This window comes from Rhinichthys klamathensis, unplaced genomic scaffold (genome assembly GCF_029890125.1).
Source record: "Rhinichthys klamathensis goyatoka isolate OS25496 unplaced genomic scaffold, OSU_Roscu_1.1 h1tg000088l_1, whole genome shotgun sequence".
NCBI lineage: Eukaryota > Metazoa > Chordata > Actinopteri > Cypriniformes > Leuciscidae > Rhinichthys > Rhinichthys klamathensis.
Window position 1 is genome coordinate 192,129 of NW_026606628.1, and position 18,582 is coordinate 210,710.

At 38.3% G+C, this 18,582-nt stretch overlaps 1 protein-coding gene and 1 non-coding gene across 2 annotated transcripts in view; one reads left to right on the forward strand and one right to left on the reverse strand.

The window, feature by feature from the left end:
- The window catches only part of abcb6b (ATP-binding cassette, sub-family B (MDR/TAP), member 6b), a 29,821-nt gene that overhangs the window by 9,147 nt on the left and 2,092 nt on the right, over window positions 1-18,582 (forward strand). Inside the window, exons 14-17 of the mRNA XM_056251665.1 lie at window positions 10,491-10,665; window positions 11,245-11,357; window positions 11,438-11,532; window positions 17,920-17,988. Coding sequence (XP_056107640.1) covers window positions 10,491-10,665; window positions 11,245-11,357; window positions 11,438-11,532; window positions 17,920-17,988 — 452 coding nt within the window. The remainder of the gene's footprint in view (window positions 1-10,490; window positions 10,666-11,244; window positions 11,358-11,437; window positions 11,533-17,919; window positions 17,989-18,582) is intronic.
- On the reverse strand, window positions 15,935-16,132 carry LOC130085781 (small nucleolar RNA snR44). Its single transcript, XR_008807172.1, has one exon. It is a non-coding gene; the product is annotated as a small nucleolar RNA snR44 (small nucleolar RNA).

The window sequence follows — 18,582 nt, forward strand, 5'->3', positions numbered from 1 at the left end:
ACATTCACAGAAAATAGCTTACTTCTGCATTGCACAATAAGGTGGATAGAACGATTTGTACAATTGCCATAACCGGATCTGTGAGATTTTAGAGAATGGTTAGATTTAAGGTTAAAGGGTTACTATATCCAAAAATAAAAATTGTCAACATTTACATTTACCTCATGTCATTTCAAACCCATACGACTTATCTTAGAAACACAAATGGAGAAATTATTAATATTCTCATCATTTTTTTCCATCCATTGATTGAAAGTCTATGTAATCAACATTTTCAAGCTTTAAACGGATAATAAAAACATAAAAACGCATCACCTGTGCGTTCAGCTCACATGGTCGCCTACATTTCTCTTCATATTTCATGCACAAGAGAAGCCGCATAGTTTATATAAAGGTCTAGACTGTAGCTATAAAAAAAAACGTTTTAAAATTATACCAGAAATCTTTCTCGACCCCGCCTGCATCTCTGCTGACCTCTAATGTAAGGTTTGAATAGTGACAGGGCTGGTGTTAGAAGAGAAGAGTGTCTTACTGACTGAAGAGGACAAAGAACTTGCATTAAAATGTGAAAAATTAATTTCCTACCAAGCTTGCTTCAGACTGTCTGCTTGAGAAGAGATTGTTCCTTAGTTATTCTAGTCACAATTCAATGTCAAAGTGTTCTTCGTAGTGCAGTGCTAGCATTGATAATGTTGTTACTAGTGTCTCACACATAAACTGTGAAGTCTTTTCAAGCACAGAGTGAGACTTTTATCTTTTATATCTGTGAGACTTTTGGTGCTCTACTCTTGAACATTTCCATTGCTTACACATACCGGACTGTTCAGTTTATCCTATCTGAATAGCCATGGGAATACAAATTCTTAGTGATTGTACAACGCAGAACAGTGTGTAACAGGAGCCTGATTGAGGTGATGTTATACCAGACCGTACAAGCTGTCTCACTGTTAACTAGAATGCAGTGACACCAGTGATGTAAGATGCAACCATAGATCATATAACCTCCACTACACATGACAATGTTCTGGGAATATGATTTACGGTTCCCTCTTTCCAAGTAAACCTGCCCCCCTGTGAATTAATCATAGTGAGAGAGACGTAAATAATGAATATGGAGCTTTAAGCTGCTTTTACTCCAGTGGCCTCTTGCACAGAGCTGATCTCTGCTCACAACTGCTAGATTCACTTCTGGACTGCTGGTCTGATCCTGGACAGAAGGTTGTGTTACCTTTACTCACAGGAATGTGCAGCATGACTTGATATATTTAGCAAATATTTATAATATAGAAGGGAGGGGGAACGAGTAGTTGTTTGTAAAGAGATGCAGTCATTATAAACTGTTTACATGCAACCTGGAAATCCAATCTGATCATCCAATATTAGAGGGTTCTTTTCATTTATATTTAGGTTATCTGTGTTAACATTCACCTAACACTCACATATAATCAATCTTTACTGGTCGTTTAATAACACTGTTAAATGTCATTTTTAGCAAATCTGAAAATTAATATCAGTTTTCATGGGCCAAAAATCAGTTTTAGCATTTAAAAAAGTTGATTTGGGCCCTTTATTTTGAATTTATAGAATAAATTGCCTGATGAAGGTCGTAAGACCGAAACGTTGCCGCTAAATTAAAGTTTTATTTGCAAGTACTGATAGTGTGCGGGAGTTCCTATTTGTAGAATTTATAGAATACAATTTTAATGTCAGAAATGTATTAGTAACTGGCCATTACATGACAATATTTTTCTGTAACAATCTATTTATTTATTTAATGTACTTGCATGAACATTACCATTCAAAAGTTTGGGATTGAATTTTTTCAAATGTTTTTGAAAGAAGTCTCTTATACTCACCAAGGCTGCATTTACTGTAACTCTGTTCTATTTTTAACATATTTTAAATGTAATTTATTCCTGTAATGGCAAAGCTGAATTTTCAGCAGCGATTACTCCAGTCTTCAGAAATCATTCTAATATGCTGATTTGCTGCTCAAGAAACATTTATTATCATCAATGTTGAAAACCGTTAATGCTGCTCAGTATTTTTGTGGAAACTGATACATTTTTTTTTTCAGGATTCTTTGATGAATAGAGCTTAAAATAAAGGGCATTTCTTTTAAAAATCGCACTGACCCCAAACTTTTGAATATTTTTTTATTTGCCTTGTCGAGGTGCTTTAATAGCGAACACAGTACCTGAATAGTAGAGCAGGAAACATGGTTTATGCAACCTCCTGTGTGCTTCTGCTCTTGAGATAGCTGAAATAATCGATTGGCTGAGAGTGTTTGGAGATGGAAGCTGTGGTTTGGCATTTAAATTGTCCTATCTCTCTCGTCCTCTCCTACACACGCATTCACAGCCTCTCCAGTATCATATCAAATCCATGAACCACAACCCTGCATTCAAACAACCGCCTTCACACTTGCACACGATGGCCAAACATTCCTGCTGCGTTAATGTGTTTGGAGCGCAGCAGGAAGCATGAGGTAGGTCAGCGTGCCAGTACTCTCATAGGGAGTGAGCGCTTTCTCACAGTACAGGCATGAGGGGAGATTTACTTTTATAGAGCAGCTGTCATCAGTTCAGTATCTCATCCCTCTCACTACTGGCCAGATCCAACTCATTAAACTCACTGGAACATTAGCATTTGGACTCCTAAAGTATGAGCTGGCAAATGAATAGATCTTTCGCCAAGTACTGTACTACTTGAAGTATGTTGCGTGAAACTAACTATGAGATATATTTTTTTGACTGAGATGCACTCTTTGGCTCTCGGGACTTGTTCAGACAGGCATGAAAAATCGATGTTGTTTTTTTTAGGTGCTTTGAAAATTTTGAAACTTTGAAAACAGTCTGAACGATTATATCATATTTGATGTGCGTTTTTTGTCTTTTTTTTTTTTGTGTGTGATGGGTTGTTAGGTCAGGTGTCTAAACAACAAACACATTTATTGATGAAGTCTCACGCATAGTGAACCTACATAAGTTTGCATTGTTACTATGACAGCCAAAGGCAACTGCAGTCCGAACAGACAAAGTTTGATGAAAATGCCTAAAATGGCTTTTAACAGGGTTGTGGACATCAGCGAAAGACAATGCTAAATAAAAATAAAATGTCACTAACTAAAGGTTAGATGAATCAGACAGTTCTTTGGGAGACTCCAGCAAAATATACATTTGTAAGAAAGGTTACAAAAAATGTTAAGGTAAAGAATGTTATTCGTCTATTGTGCGACAAAGAACAAACAATTTACAGGCACAGAGTTGGATGTTCTCAATGTTTTGAGAACATCCAAATGTTTGTGCTGTTTGCGACAGTGACTAAAAAAGGCATTCCTTGAGCCTTCTGCGACAAATGCAACAAGGCACTAACATACAAAATCTGAAGCATTGCTTGTGTGGGAATTGAATAAAATAGCCTATGAATGAGACCAATCTAACAGGACTTGGCTCGCAATATCCACGTAGACTACAGGCTTTTGTGGACAGGAGCAGGACAAAAAGTTATAAATTGATTCATTGTCCTCTTTAAAATGGAGGGGAAACTCTTAAAGTTATGCGTTTTATATCAGGTAGTATTTCATAGATTCCCTGTAACTTTAGAAGTGAAAATAAAATCGTTGTCATCATGACCAAGCAGTTGTGCAACAAATCTTGTTATATTCTACGAATCAGTCACAGGATACAGACACGCACACTCTTAGCAAGAAACATCTGTTGGTCATTCTTCATGCTCATTTTCTCAGGTGTAAATAATAGATCAACATTTGAATACCAAGGCCTTTGATGGAGTGGATTCCTCGAGGCTGTTTTCATTCTGGTGCTTGTCACTGATTCCACCTTCTCCATGCAGCATTGACTCCCTCGTGTCTGTGAAAGCTGCATGTGAGACGCAAATTCATCTTGTCAGATGACGAGGGGAAAATATGACTCAGAAATATCAGAGCTATTCCTCATCTACTTCACAGCTGAATGAGTGTTGCTTTATGAATGTTGTCATTGAAATAAATGCACAAGTGCATTCCTTCTCTCTGAGTTTCCTGACTCGTAAAACAAACAAACGGCGATTGAGAGAACAAATAACGTGGTCGGGCATAAGGCAGGGGGAACGGAAAAGATTGTAGTGCGCTAATAACGACTAACATGAAAGCTTTGTTAAAATGTGGAACTTTTTCGAATTAGGGTCGTAACTTTGAGGGTCGTAACTGTTTCTTTTCAAAGGAATTAGAAGTGGCTTTTGATGGTAGGAAATGTAAGTTGTTTGCCAGTGTGTATTAGGGAGGGTGGAGTGGGGGGCGTCCGCTGGGGCTCATTGATCTTGTAAGGGATGGGAGCAGAGAAACACAGACACCACACTGACAGCTGACGGGCCACATGTTCTGCTGCGCTCGCATGACGCACACACACACATCCGTCATGCACCTGACAGACAGCACTGCTCGTGCTTACCACCCCAACCTTTTGAATGATAGCGTACGTAAGATAAGCCTTTGGGATTAGAACCGTTTATACCAGTCTCCACAGTGTTAGTTTGTATTTTGATATATCTTTTGTATAAATTAAAAACAATTTAAAGTGTTGTAAGAGAATTTTGTAATATGTATTCTTGGTTGTTTGTCGAGCTCATGGTGCTCATATGGATGATTTAGGTTTGAGTTCAGCCTGCAACATGTCCTGATACCATTCTTTTTCTCTGTCACCAATAATTTCCTGTTCACTCTCCAGTGCACTCATTAGATTTTCAATTTTTGTTCGCTTTTCTGTGGCACTTGTTCCTCTCAGAAAACTTTTGCTGACACTTCTGGCCTATATACATGAAGTATGTTTTCTAATGGCTGTCTATCTTTTTTTGTCATTTCATTTGTTCTTTCCATCTTATACAAATACATTCATATTATGGACATTCTTGGGTTCAATTGAAATGTATTGTTTTGGTTTGGTTCATGCTGGTTTGCGTCTGGCTGCTTTTCTCGATCTGTGGTATAGGAGCTGCGAGTCGTTGTGGTTTGCATTATCACTTCACTAGGTTTGCATGTTTTGCTAAACTGTACTTTTATGTATATTGTTTGTGCTTAATTAAGTGAATATATTAGTAGTAGTAGTAACTGTCAATTGAATAACTCGACTGGTCAAGTGATTTCAACATGGCGTCTCCCATGTGGGAGCATCCCGCTCTATTTAAAATAAAACTACTTTTCTTCATCTCATGTGAGTGTACATCATTGTAAACATATATTCCTCCGAAGTATTATTTATACCTTTTAAAGTGTAAAAGTTTAATGAGCAAAAACAATTTTATAACATGTTTAGTCACCAAGCTGCTTGTTTTAGAGTACTAGAATCCAGCCTTATTGATAGAAAACCATTCATCGATTTTTACTGCTGGAGCAGTAAAAATTGATGACCCTTCATGCTGGGATCCAGCTGTGCTTCTGTCATACTTCACTATATGGAACACTTCATAAAAGGAGGTTATTGATTCTGTTACAGTTGATTACAGAAGGTAAGTGGTCGCCAGAGACATTTTCCAGTTTCAGCAGTCTATGTCTTTTGATTAATTTTTCTGTCTGTGGCGTTGTCTTCTTTGCACGTAACATACGGTAATAACATTTAACTGTAGGAAGAAACAGAAGATGGAAAGGAGACTGAACGAGAACGACCCCTTGCCCCCGCTGAACCTCTGTATTTCTGAGGCACTGTGCTTCATTGATGTTACGGCTGACTTAGTGGATTGCCGAGGAGAAGAGACTGGAGTCTATAACAATCCTGTGAAGTGTTAAACAGAGCAGCATGTGGAGGTTCCTGTAAACAAGATGTTTTGCGTACATTTGGTCCAGGTTAGGAGCACATGGGTAGTTCCCTCCCAGCCTTTTTTTTTTTGTGCCTTTCAAGTAAACGGTTGCAGCCCTGATTTGTGCGCACATCTGGTCGGATATGCAGAACAATACTTGTGTCTGCTTCTCGCCAAGTGGATTCAATTGTAGCATGTTTTATGTTTTGCATATCACAGTTTTGCTTGGGTTTCTCTCATCTTTGAGCATCTGATATGGCCTGTTTTCCCCGTCTGTGGGTCTAGACGTGCTGTGCCATGTGAAACGCATAAACAGTTGACTTAGTGTAGCTAGAAACATAATTTTCTAGTTTATTTGTGACACTGAGTTATCATTAAGTAGTTGAACTATTATATAAACGCCAAATTCATGGCATAAAAAATGGTGTACTGTAACTGCATTTGACATGCACATTAGTCATATGAAATTCAAGGGTAAACCGTAATATGTGCCTCATTTTTCTTATTTTCCACAACTTGAATAAAAGGCAACATCCAAACAATGTGCTATTTAAGAATTAGTACCATTTAGTGACTTGGAATGCAGGTCCTGGTGTATTAGGGCCTGCATGAATACTCATTTTTACTAGTCGACAAATACAAATATTATTTATCTTATATAAATTATACACTGTGCAGCTTTAGCATGGTGGGCAACTAGAGAAGAGTGTGTCCTGTGTAATGGAAGCTTGCGTATTCCCATTGATGCTTGCTTTGTCATAAATGGTACAGAACATATGTCTTACTCTGGGCAGCATTTAGTTAGCTTCAGGGTCTCTGAGCAGTTTGCAACAGTTCTGGCTTGCATGTCATCTTAAAAGTCCTCTGTGTAGTTTGCTTACATGCTATATTGGGAGCGCAAAGCACTCCAGTTTCACTTTTTCACTTCTTGTAATTCCAAATATATTGGACCTTTACACTCAGAACACACAAATATACCAGCACACCTTATCTCCTTTCAGCATATAGAACAATTGCAACTGAATATACAGTATGTGATCTGTGACTAGTTGACTCAGGCTAGTGGTAGAACCACTTGACGAGTCACTACTGTTGTATACTACTGTATATGAGTCTGTCTGAAGAGAGAGTCCAGTGTTCCTCACTGATGGCAACCTGAATCCGTTTCAAATGGCGTTTATGATCGCAAGAAGGAAAAGATACTCAAATACAGTCAATATCTAAATGACATAATGAAAGTAAATGTCTTAATCATGCTTGAGAGGATGGACTTTCACTAAAAGTGCAGTATTTCCAAAATATTGTAATGTATAATTGTGCCAATCTTGTCTAATTTGTTGTTTCTTCTTCTAAGACTTTTTTTTTTTTTTACTTCAATGGCATAAACGTGCTGACTTTCACTTTTTTAAAATTCTTTTTTTCTGAAAATGATTGAGAATACTGTTGCAAATAGGACCGGAAACCAGAGCGAAAGTGCTGTCTCTTAGGATAAAAGTTGTATTGTGAGGGGACAGATGCTACACTCCCATAAAGACCTGGGAAGCCATTTGTGTTTCACATGGCTGCAGTAAGCCCTCTCTCACCCGGCCCAGTCTGATGTTAATTAGTTCATAAATTAAGGACATTGACTTTTTTTAAGAGCCAAATGAATGGGAAGAAGGAATGGAAAGATGGTGAATTAAGCGCACTAGAAAACAGGCGAAAAATAAACAAAAGAAAAAACAAAAAAGCAAACTTCAAAGGGAGATCTAATTCGTCAGGCGTTTGAAGTGAAAACACTGAGGCTGGTTCCACTCGCCACATGGATTAATGGTCGACTGAACAGCCAGAGCACCACACGCTCTTCTCCCGCTCACTCGCTCTATTATTATCAGCGCTTGGAGAACGGGGGCTTTTCTTTAATGTGATCTAAGAATAATTTTGAGTTTCCCTTGTTGTGGGTAAGATTACGGTCAGTTTTTCTTACAGCAGTTAGTTCGATTCTGTTTGTACATTTATTGAGGTTTGTTGGGTCAGTTTTTCTGAGCTGAGTTCAAAAGAAAAAAAAATGAAAGCTTCTCGAAGCTGCATAGACTAAATCTGAAGCTGAAGTGTGTCATTTTAAAATGTTAAATTATTTTCCTAACCCAGCTTAATATGCAGACACAAATATAGACTATAAAAAAGCAATTCATAGGCTGATTAACTCCCTATCTATCAAAACATTGGGTCTAACAAAAATTGGCTTAGTTTGGGGTGAACTACAGCAGACACTAGTGTTAGAGTTGGATTGGGTGGTCATTTTTCAGACTTAATTGTTGTCTTAAAGTCTGAACTCTCCCTCCTCCACTTGTAAGCATTCACTTTATGGTGTTTGAATCACAGTACATTTGTCAAATGATTTAATAATCATCTGAAACATCTTTGGTTTCAATTGTATGCACCAAAGTTCAGACAATAGCTTTAGTTAATTGCAGCACAACAGCCAAGGCTCTTGTGGGACATTAGGACACAGAGAACATATTAGATGTTATCACAAGTTCATAACTATCAAGCTGAGACAATCATTGGGTTGGTGATACCTGTGCTATGACCTCATTGCCACAAGATCTAATCTGTATGGATAATCTCCCTTAATTTAATATTGATTTGTAGAGACTTTATGTCTGCACATTTCTGTTTATTTTTCAGATAAGATGCCTTGACATTCCCTCTAATAGTTATGGCTTCAAAGCCCCATTTTCTAGGCAAACAGACACCCCAATGCTTTGGCACCAATATCCTCATCCTGATTGACTATTTTGAACATTCCGGAAGTTTCTTTTTCAAAGTACTGCTGCTGTCCACATGGACGTTTATAGCTAACTGTTGCAAAAAATGATTGTCCGGACCTTCGCTGGGATAGAAAATACATAGACTAGACCTTTGGAAACTTATATTGAACACCCCTGATTTAATATATAACCAGCATTCGTTCTTCTGCAATGCAAAATGTGGATAGGTATCAATATACCTCACAATAGTCACAAAATAGTTGTGTATTTGCCCTCGACACAAGCTTTAAAAGTGGCCTGCTTTTGACTGAAAACGCTAGATTTAGCAAAGTGTATTGATAATGATTTCTGGACTGAGATTTAAGAGTTAAAGGATTTAATATATATTGGTATTAATCAAAATATGACACATTATTTGGATGATCTGATTTATGGTGCGTTCACAATTGGCATGTTTGATTTGATTAAAACGAACCCATGGTGCGATTATTATGTTAGTGCAGTTCATTTGAATAAGTGTGAACGCTGCCATCTGAACCCTGGTGCACACCAAACAAGCGGACTGATACCGCTGAAAAGATGGGTCTCGGTTCACTTCCAAACGAACTCTGGTGCGGTTCGAATGATATATGAACGCAACACGGACCAAAGACATGTAAATGAACCAAAAACAGGACATGATGTCACAAGATGTGACCCTAAAAAGGACAGAATGCTCAAGCATACCTGTTTTTTTTCCGTCATATTTGCAATGTTGCCCATCACTGTTCGGTACAGGCATCCGAACCGCGTCTCCTCGCAGCAGATCTTCATTTGTGTGTGTGACGGAGGGATTCCTGCTGCTGTTTTGACTCCTCCTCACATTTTATAAGCTTTTCACGAGTTTTCAGCTGGCCAAAACACCATTATATGCACATACAACGAGTGCATTTAGCCTGGTACACAGCATTGTTTTGGATGTTCGGTAAGTTCCGTCACGAAATATACTTAATAAAATGCGACCAATCAGGTTGTGAACATATCATTATGCCTTTAGGTTCGAAATTAAAAATTCCTATGTGAACGCTAAGCGGACCAGGACTTAATGGGGTTTTTTTTTGGTCCGAACCGAACTACAAATGTGAACACACCCTTAATGAAGTGGTGAAAAAGTTTGAGAACCATATTAGAGGAAGATCATTTCGAATCTGGCTTTGTGTTGCTTCTTGCTTTTAAATCAAATTATTAAATTTGCAAATTATGTTTGTAAATTTGTTTGGATATAAAATGTCAACATTCTGTCAAATAGTGGCTTGTTTTGTGCCACTGCCAAGACATATTTTACTTAAAGCAGAAACATATCAAAATGTTATTCAGATGGAAGCGACGTAGACCGTCTCCGCAGCGGGACTCTTGATATATTGCTGAAAGGGGGTCAGCTTAGCGCTTCCTTAAAATATGTGCCCATTCCAGACCTACTTTGTCTTGTCTCTGCTCCTCTTTATTCTGTTCGAAACCCTTGATGTCAGCTGGCACTGCCTCACAGAGTTTGCCAGGCTTTGGATCTCGGCAGGGGTCTATCGCCGCACCCCTCCCAATAACAGGCAGCATGTGAAGATTGTCACCCTGCTTTATAATTGGGGTTTCAGATCTTCAGAGCTTGGGACCCCTTCATAGCCCATCAGCACCTGGCTCCTTAACTTTCAAAGGCAGTGGAGACCTCCAAACCCTCAGGTGGTGAAATACTTTAAAGTTCGAGCCCCACCTATCCACGATTCGTAGGGCTGCGTAAAGCTAGATAGTCTTTGTGTGAAGATAAAAACTAGAAAACTACATGCAAATGTCAAAACAAAATGCCTCAATCATTTGCATATACTGTACAACAACAAGGAATTTCTAGTTGATTAACAAGTACTTTATTTGAATGACATACCTTTCTTGGCATGTTCATCTTCATACATGCAGGTGAGACAGAACTCCCTCCGATCCTACATTGGTGTAGTTCCTCAGGACACCGTCCTTTTCAACGACAACATCCGTGAAAACATTCGCTACGGACGCATCTCTGCAAGTGACCAGGAAGTGGAAGAGGCTGCAGTGGCTGCTGATATCCACCATAAGATATTATCCCTTCCAGACGGTAGAGGACTGCTACATTTTCATAGCTAGATTTAGTCATTTATTTTGTCTGTTCACAGAATAGCAGCATTACATTGGAAATTGCTCAAGTTTTATGATGCAGCCAAAGCATAGGTACATCCCTGGAATGCATACACTGCCATTCAAAAGTTTGGGGTCAGTAAGACTTTTTAAAGCTTTTGATGATTTGGTGCTCAAGAAACATTTCTTGTTATTATCAATGTTGAAAACCAGCTTAATTTTTTTTATTTATTTTTTTTGGAAACTGATATATATTTATTTTTTTATCCGGGATTCCTAAAAGAATTTATGTTCAGCACAGCAAGAACAGAATTTATTTGAATTCGAAATCTTTTATAACACTATGCATGTCTTTTACTGTCACTTTTGATCAATTTTATCCATCCTTTGCTGAATTTTTATTCATCTTTCTGACCCCAAACATTTGAACGGTAGTGTACATAAATGATTGCAGTTTTGGAAGATTAAATCATAACAGTATTGTAATAACATGAGGGTGTGTAAATGATTACAAAATGTTCATTTTTTCCCTGAACAATCCTTTGGTTATTATTGATAGGATATGCTACTGAAGTCGGTGAAAGGGGTCTGAAGTTGAGTGGTGGAGAGAAACAGAGAGTGGCCATCGCTCGCACAATCCTGAAATCCCCTCGCATCATTTTGCTTGATGAAGTGAGTAAAGGCTCTCTTGAAGGTTGACAATTTTTGATGTGGGTATGTACTTAATCCTGCTTCGCATATTTTACTTTCAGGCCACATCTGCTTTAGACAGTCAAACGGAGCGTAACATTCAGGCTTCTCTTGCTAAGGTGTGTGCCAACCATACCACTCTCGTCGTGGCACACAGGTAGGTCTAATTCTTGCTAATGCAACTCAAACTGATGGTCAGTATTGGAGAAATTACTTTAAAACTGTAGCTTCACAATCTACAAGCCTCTTATAACCTAAAGTTATTAAATTACTGTTAAAACCATACTTTCTGTACATTTCTTTAATATAATATTTTTACAAATAAAGGTGTAAAATGCCACAGGGGCGACTTCTAGGGACTTGTTACATTCTTCTCAACGCAGTTAAGTTACTTTGTTAGTTTTGGTTACCGGTAGTTAAGGCCTGTTCACACCATGGATGATAACTATAATGATAATAATAAATAAATAGTTCTAAAAATCATTCTAAATATAAAAGAATGGCAGAGTCCACACCACAACTATAACGATAGCGGCACAGAAACTATATAATTGATATATAAAAAACGATTTTTTTTCCTGTTGAGCGATTAAAAACATTGACAGCCAATCAGAATCCATCCTGCTTTTAGAGCTCAAGCATTTAAAGTAGCAGGCGACAAAACTGCTGTGCGGCCTTAGAATAAAAAATATGTATCGTCCGCTGATGTGGATGCTAATATAGTTATCGTTATAGTTATTTTAATGGTTTATGTTTGGTTTGCTTTATAGTTATTTGTTCATCTTTACTCCCAGCGCTCATCAGAAATACGACATAAGGTGCGGTCAAATTTACCGTTGTTCAGTGAATTTTTATTTAATCTCAATAAGAATCCACGTGATCAGGAATTTGCATGAGGGCGAAAAAGTTTCGCAAAAGGTTCAAGATGGTCACACGGACACGTTGACCAACAGAAGCTTTGAAAGTGCTTTGCTACATATACATCACCACACTATTGACAATGGAAAATTTGTCTGTGAAATTACACTGACATTTCACTAATGTGACCTCATCTGTCCTGATGCTCCACTATGTCCAGGCCCTGAAATATATTGTCTACTGCTCTGAATTCAAGGCTTTATCCCTCAGATAACATCATGTATTGATAAAAGCTTTTGTTGGGCCATCTGGGCCACATCTCTAGCATTAATTAAATTGATCTATTTGTCCTTAAACCCAGTGTCTTCAGAATAACACCCTAGCCCAAAGAAATGAAAGGTGTATGAAGGATAATCCAAACAATGGCAAGCAGCTGTCTCCCAAATGAGATAAAGCTGTTCATGACATACAAGCTGAGCTCATAGTTCACACCTTTGTGTTTGTGGTGTGGTCCATTTAAATGTGTTTTTAATATCTGCAAGCTTAAAAGAGAGGGTATATTGGATTTTTTTCCCTTGATTTTATGAAACATTTAACAGTACAGTTACTCTACAGCAGTTCTCAGTTTTTTCCCACGACTTTGAAACTCAAAATATTTTGTGCACATTAACTTTTTTTATGAAATGAAAGCAGCTTAATTGAAAAATATTAGATAAATTTCAGCACCTGCGCTGTACATCAGTGTGACTGCTTGTTGATTTTAGACATACTGAAGAAGTTCTGCTGAGTCTTGTCAATGTAAATATATGCGCTTATCCAATTTTTCACTCAGCTGGTAGTCATATAAAGCCACACATAGCCGGCAACATTTAAAACATCTGTTCAGAGCAGTGAATGGTTGACAGGTGAGCTGCGTTCCTTCACTGTCAATTAGTGTTTGCACTACAGATGTGATTGTATGACCATCTTCAGATATGGTTTCAGTGATCTGACCACAAAATCTCTTTACACTTGTATTTAGTGCTGTCATCCATCAAGATGGATGTTAGGGAGTTCAATTCACTTGACAAAATGTGTTTATTTGGAATGTCCTGCAACACTTTTATATTAATGGATATCAAGTTATGAGTTATGACATAATGTACGTCTTCCAATACAATACCGTTCAAACGGTTGGGGTCAGTAAGATTTAAAATTATTTAGCAAGGGCACAATAAATTGATCAAAAGTGACAGCAAAGACATGTATCATTTTACAAAGAATCCTGAAAAAAAACAGTTTTCACAAAAAATATTAAGCAGCACACCTGTTTTCAACATTGAAAATAATAGAATAAAAAGATTTCTTCAGCAGCAAATCAGCATATTAGAATGATTTCTGAAGGATCATGTGACACTGAAGTAATGATGCTGAAAATTCAGTTTTGCCATCACAGGAATAAATAACATTTTAAAATATTACAATTGAAAATAACCGTTTTCCAATTGAATATGTTTCACAATATTACTCTTTTTACTGTATTTTTACTTTGATCAAATAGAGGCAGCCTTGAGCATACAAGACTTCATTCAAAAACATTTTTTAAAAATCTTACTGACCCAATGTAATATAAATTAGCATATGTTCATTTAATAAACGCATGTATGCATTGCATCTGCATGTATTTATAGAAATATACATGTATTATTCATTTAATATAAGTCGTCATATTTGAGAGCACTAAAGCTGTCTTATTTTGTGCATGCAATCTTTGTCAATGCGTGCGTATACTCTCATTTGTATTTGCATTTTTGTTTGTTGTCTAATTCATTCAATTGTACATCCACCTGTAGTTTCTTCTCCTCCTCTCGAATTCTACAGTGATTCAGTGCTAATTACTCAAACTAAAATTGGACACCTTGCAATTTATCCACATTTAAAACATTTATGCCTTTGTTTTTTTTTTAGAGGCGTTGTTAGTCATGAAATGCACCACAATACAAATATGTACCAAACTATTTTTTTCCCAGGAATTGTTTCACCTCTAGTCCACAGATAGTGTCTGCTATGTCCTCAACAGAAAACATGTGTGCGCCTGATAGTTATTAGTGTGGAATTATTTTGTATAGCTGTTTTATGAGAAGAGCTAACACGTTTGACATTGATTCAAACACCTCGCTCGCTTCCTCTCTGCTGGTCACCTTTTTTTTTTCTTGTCTTTCTGTGACACATTCCACCACTCTCGTACTCCTGCCGTCACTTTCGGAAAGTGTCTCTGCCCATCCGGCGTCTCTGTTTCCTTCTCTCTAATGTTTTTCCCTCTGTCTCTCATTGCTCTACTCTTTAGAAAATTGTAAACACATCAGGATCAGAGTCTGCAAGCTTTGATCCTGTCCAGCCTCTGAGACAGTGGTGTCACTTTGATCTGTTTTGGGGTGGTGGTTCTGGGGTTAGCTATCAATAAAGAAGTCTCCGCTCCTTTGTTTGAAGATGAAGGGCAGCTGAGAGGGTGACCTGCAGAAGGTTTAGGGTGTGAATTAAAGAAGCCGTGTGTGTGGATTAGATTAAGGGGGATCTAGTGCTTAAAGACGCTGCCGCTGCTTTAAATTAGGGAGTGCGTTTACAGTACAACGGCGGCTGAATCGCTCTGATTTCTGAACAGGATGCAAACAAGGATTAAGTTTTGATGTGATGCACAAATAAAAACAGGCTTTAATGGCAGAGTAAGTGATCTGTTTCCTGCCTGTGCCTTTTAAAGTTGAAGTCTAATGTTTTTAAAAGTTACTTCTTCCTATATCTTACTAAAGTACTTTCAATGTTTAAATACTTTCTCCATTCTAACTTTATATGCTGACAACCACTAGTAAGCTATTTTTAGATTGTAAACATTGTGGCTCTGTGGAGCTATCAAAGCATTGCTCTGTTTTCTTTGAGCATTCTGACCAGATTGACACAGCAACACTGACTCTACCAATGATGTGAGTTGACTGTCCATTTGTTCCAAAAAATGGAAAGGCACATCCACCAAATCAATATCAAAATCTAGCAGGCATCTGCATCTAGGCCAAAAAGTTGCACTTGAACACACCGCCAAGACTATAGTCAGTGGTCAACTAGCACACGTTCTGAGCCAGCATGTTAGGATGTAACTCTCCATACCAGCAGGTGGCAGTAAAAAAAAAAAAAAGTAAATTCAAAAGGAGTAATGGAAGAGTTAGAACTGCAGCTATACACAGAATAAACAAAGCAACGCTTGCTTGCCAGTGGGCCTGTCCCAATACCCACGATTACAGACTCGGGCACTTGAAAGCACATGCACGTGACAGGAAATTAGCATTCAATGACGCAAAACTCCTGTCTGATAAATGCTTAAGCTCAGTGCCCTAAACGCACACTAAATCTACGTGTTTAATGCCGCATTAAAGCAGTGTTTGAAGCTTAGCATATACCATTATTCATCATGTTCAGGAACTCTTGTGCCCTGTAATTGTAAGATGTCCAGTAAAACTTTCAAGTGTATGTTAAATTTAATTAGATGTTACATATAATTTGGTTATATGTAAAGTTTTATTGGTACAGATATGAGTGTGTATTTTGCTAAATGTTTGCAACTGCCTTTTATCGCTTAATTAGAAGCACCACAATTAAATTGTCGTCTGTTTCGTAGGGACTACTGAACATACATTTAGAAGTTTATTTTAAAGTGCTAAGTATTAAAAGTCAAATTTTGTAAATAAACGTTACTTGCATTTTTACAACACTATAAGTGTGGCCCATCGGGTAATCAGAAGTTTTACACACTTGTGGGCTTCACAACCACTTAAACACTAGGGCCAAAGAACAAAAATATTTTATGTACAGGGTTTGGACAATGAAACTGAAACACTGGCCATATAGTGTTGGAGGTTTCACACCTATATATGCGCGACCTGGTGGCCAATCTTCACTGATTTTATATTCTATCAGAGCAGAGTGTTAAGGTTGAATTAGCAGAGCAATAACACAGCTGTGCGTAAAATATTGCAATCAACATAACATAATGGAAGACATTTCAGAGTTCAAAAGAGGACAAATTGCATCTCAATCTCACTGTGATTAGGACAGCTCATCTTTGCGGTGTATTGAGAGCTATGGTATACAGGGTAATGTCGGCATACCACCACGCAGGACAAACCACATCCAACCAAGAGAAATCTGTCTGATAGGGATGTCCTGGTACTAGCCTTGATTGTATCCAAAAAAACATAAAACCACAGCTGCCCAACTCACTGCAGAATTCCCACCAAAACTGTTCGTCCGGAGCTCCACAGAGTCAATATATCCATAATCTGGCTGCTATAGCCATACCTTTGGTCACTCGTGCCAATGCCAAACGTCAGTTTAGTCGGTGCCAACAGTGCAAATCTTGGGTTGTGGACAATGTGAAACATGCATTGCCCAGAGTGAAGCATAGGGGTGGATCAGTGATGGTTTGGGCTGCAATATTATGACATTCCCTAATGTGCTTGTTGCGTGCGTCACTGCCAAGGACTACCAAACCATTCAGGAGGACCATGTGCACCTAATGGTTCAAACATTGGACCCTGAAGGGGGTGCCATGTAACAGCATGATAATGAACCAATACACACATCAAGACTTTTTGATGAACATGAAAGCGAAGTTGAACATCTCCCATGGCCTGCACAGTCACCAGATCTAAATATTTTGAGCCACTTTGGGGTATTTTGGAGGAGCAAGTCCTCAAAAAACAAAAAATGTTTTCCTCCTCCAGCATCTGGCCAGGGACCAGGCCACTGTTCAATGGCTCAAATTCCCTCTGGCCACTGTCAAGAACTTGTATCTGTCATTCCCAAGACGAGTTCATGTTGTATTGGCCACAAAAATAGGCTCGACACCATACTGATAAATTATTGTGATCTAAAACCAAATGTTTCAGTTTCATTGTCCAATCCCTGTTAGTAGATAAGTGGTCAAAGTGCTGAAAGTGTGAGTATTAGGACAGGCCCTTTTTCACACCAATCTTGCTCACCATTTGCTTTCGTCACTTCTGTTTTTCTTCTCATGCACTAGTTTGCTAAGCTGAACGGCCAATCAGAGTGAACTCTCACTGACCAATTCAGCATGCTCATTTGGCCAAAAAAAAAAACACAAACAGAGTGCCAGTTAGTGCCAGTGGTGCAGAACACACCACAGAACGAGTCTGACAATGGCAACGTGTCATTGGCCTTCTGTTGGCTTGGCGTGTCATGGCCTGAAGATCGTTTTCAGGAAACCTGGATGAATTTTTTTATTTTTTTTGCTATTCCTTTTGGGGATGTTAGTTCACCATTTGACTCGTTGCTATCAACTATTAGCTCAATATTTTGTTTGCAAAATGACATATTAATTAGGAATGTACTAATATTAACATTCTGTTTGATACCAATAAGCTAAAATGTATTTTCAGATATAGGCTAATAACCGATAATCAGTCAATATTTAATTTCTATCATTTTTTTGTAAATATATAAAAAATAAAACATTTTTTAAATGCTAACAGTGAATTTAGAAATCACAACATTATGATGTACAGTATGGAAAAGTATGGAGGTTTGCAAAATAATACATTTAACTGTTATTAGATTTGGTGTTTTTAAGATTAACTTTGAATGTTAGATTGATTTAGTTTTCTTTATTTAATCCAGTAACATTAATTTGTATTTTCAGATTATCCACCATCATCAGCTCCGATCAGATCCTCGTCCTTCAAGACGGGCGGATAGCAGAACGAGGAAGGTCAGTAGAGTGTGTATGTGTGCATTTGTCCTTCTGAGAGTCAAACCTACTGTAAAGATTCAAACGACACACCCTGCTTGGCCTCTGAATGGCCAGATCCCAGGCGGTATAAAAGAGGAAATGTGACACCCTCTCTGTCCTGATTGAGTAAAATTCCTTTGGTTCAGTGGAGAGTGAACCATAGAAGACGTGTTGGGACAGACAGGGTCTTCTTCATCCTTGGGAAACCTAAGATCTGTGTGTGAGTGTGTCCCAGAGGCGCTGTTCTTGTTATCAGTCAATCTGTAGTCTTAACCTGAGGGCCGTCTGAGTGTATCCTCATCTTCCCAGAGACAGGATATAGTCTCTCAGTGTCCGAGCGGGTCCACGCCCTGCCCGATCGCTGTGTCCTGTCTCGCTGCAGGCCCTCAGGTGGTACACGCACACATAGAGAGTTCTTCCTTTTAAACCTGACGCACACACACAGAGCATCCCACTAATGGACTTCTCCATTCATCCTGGCCGTTCAGCCCCGATGTTAACCCTGTGCTCACTGTCCTTCACTTCTGCCCTTTGATATATGAGCTACAGCCAACAGAGCGGCCTCAAGACACA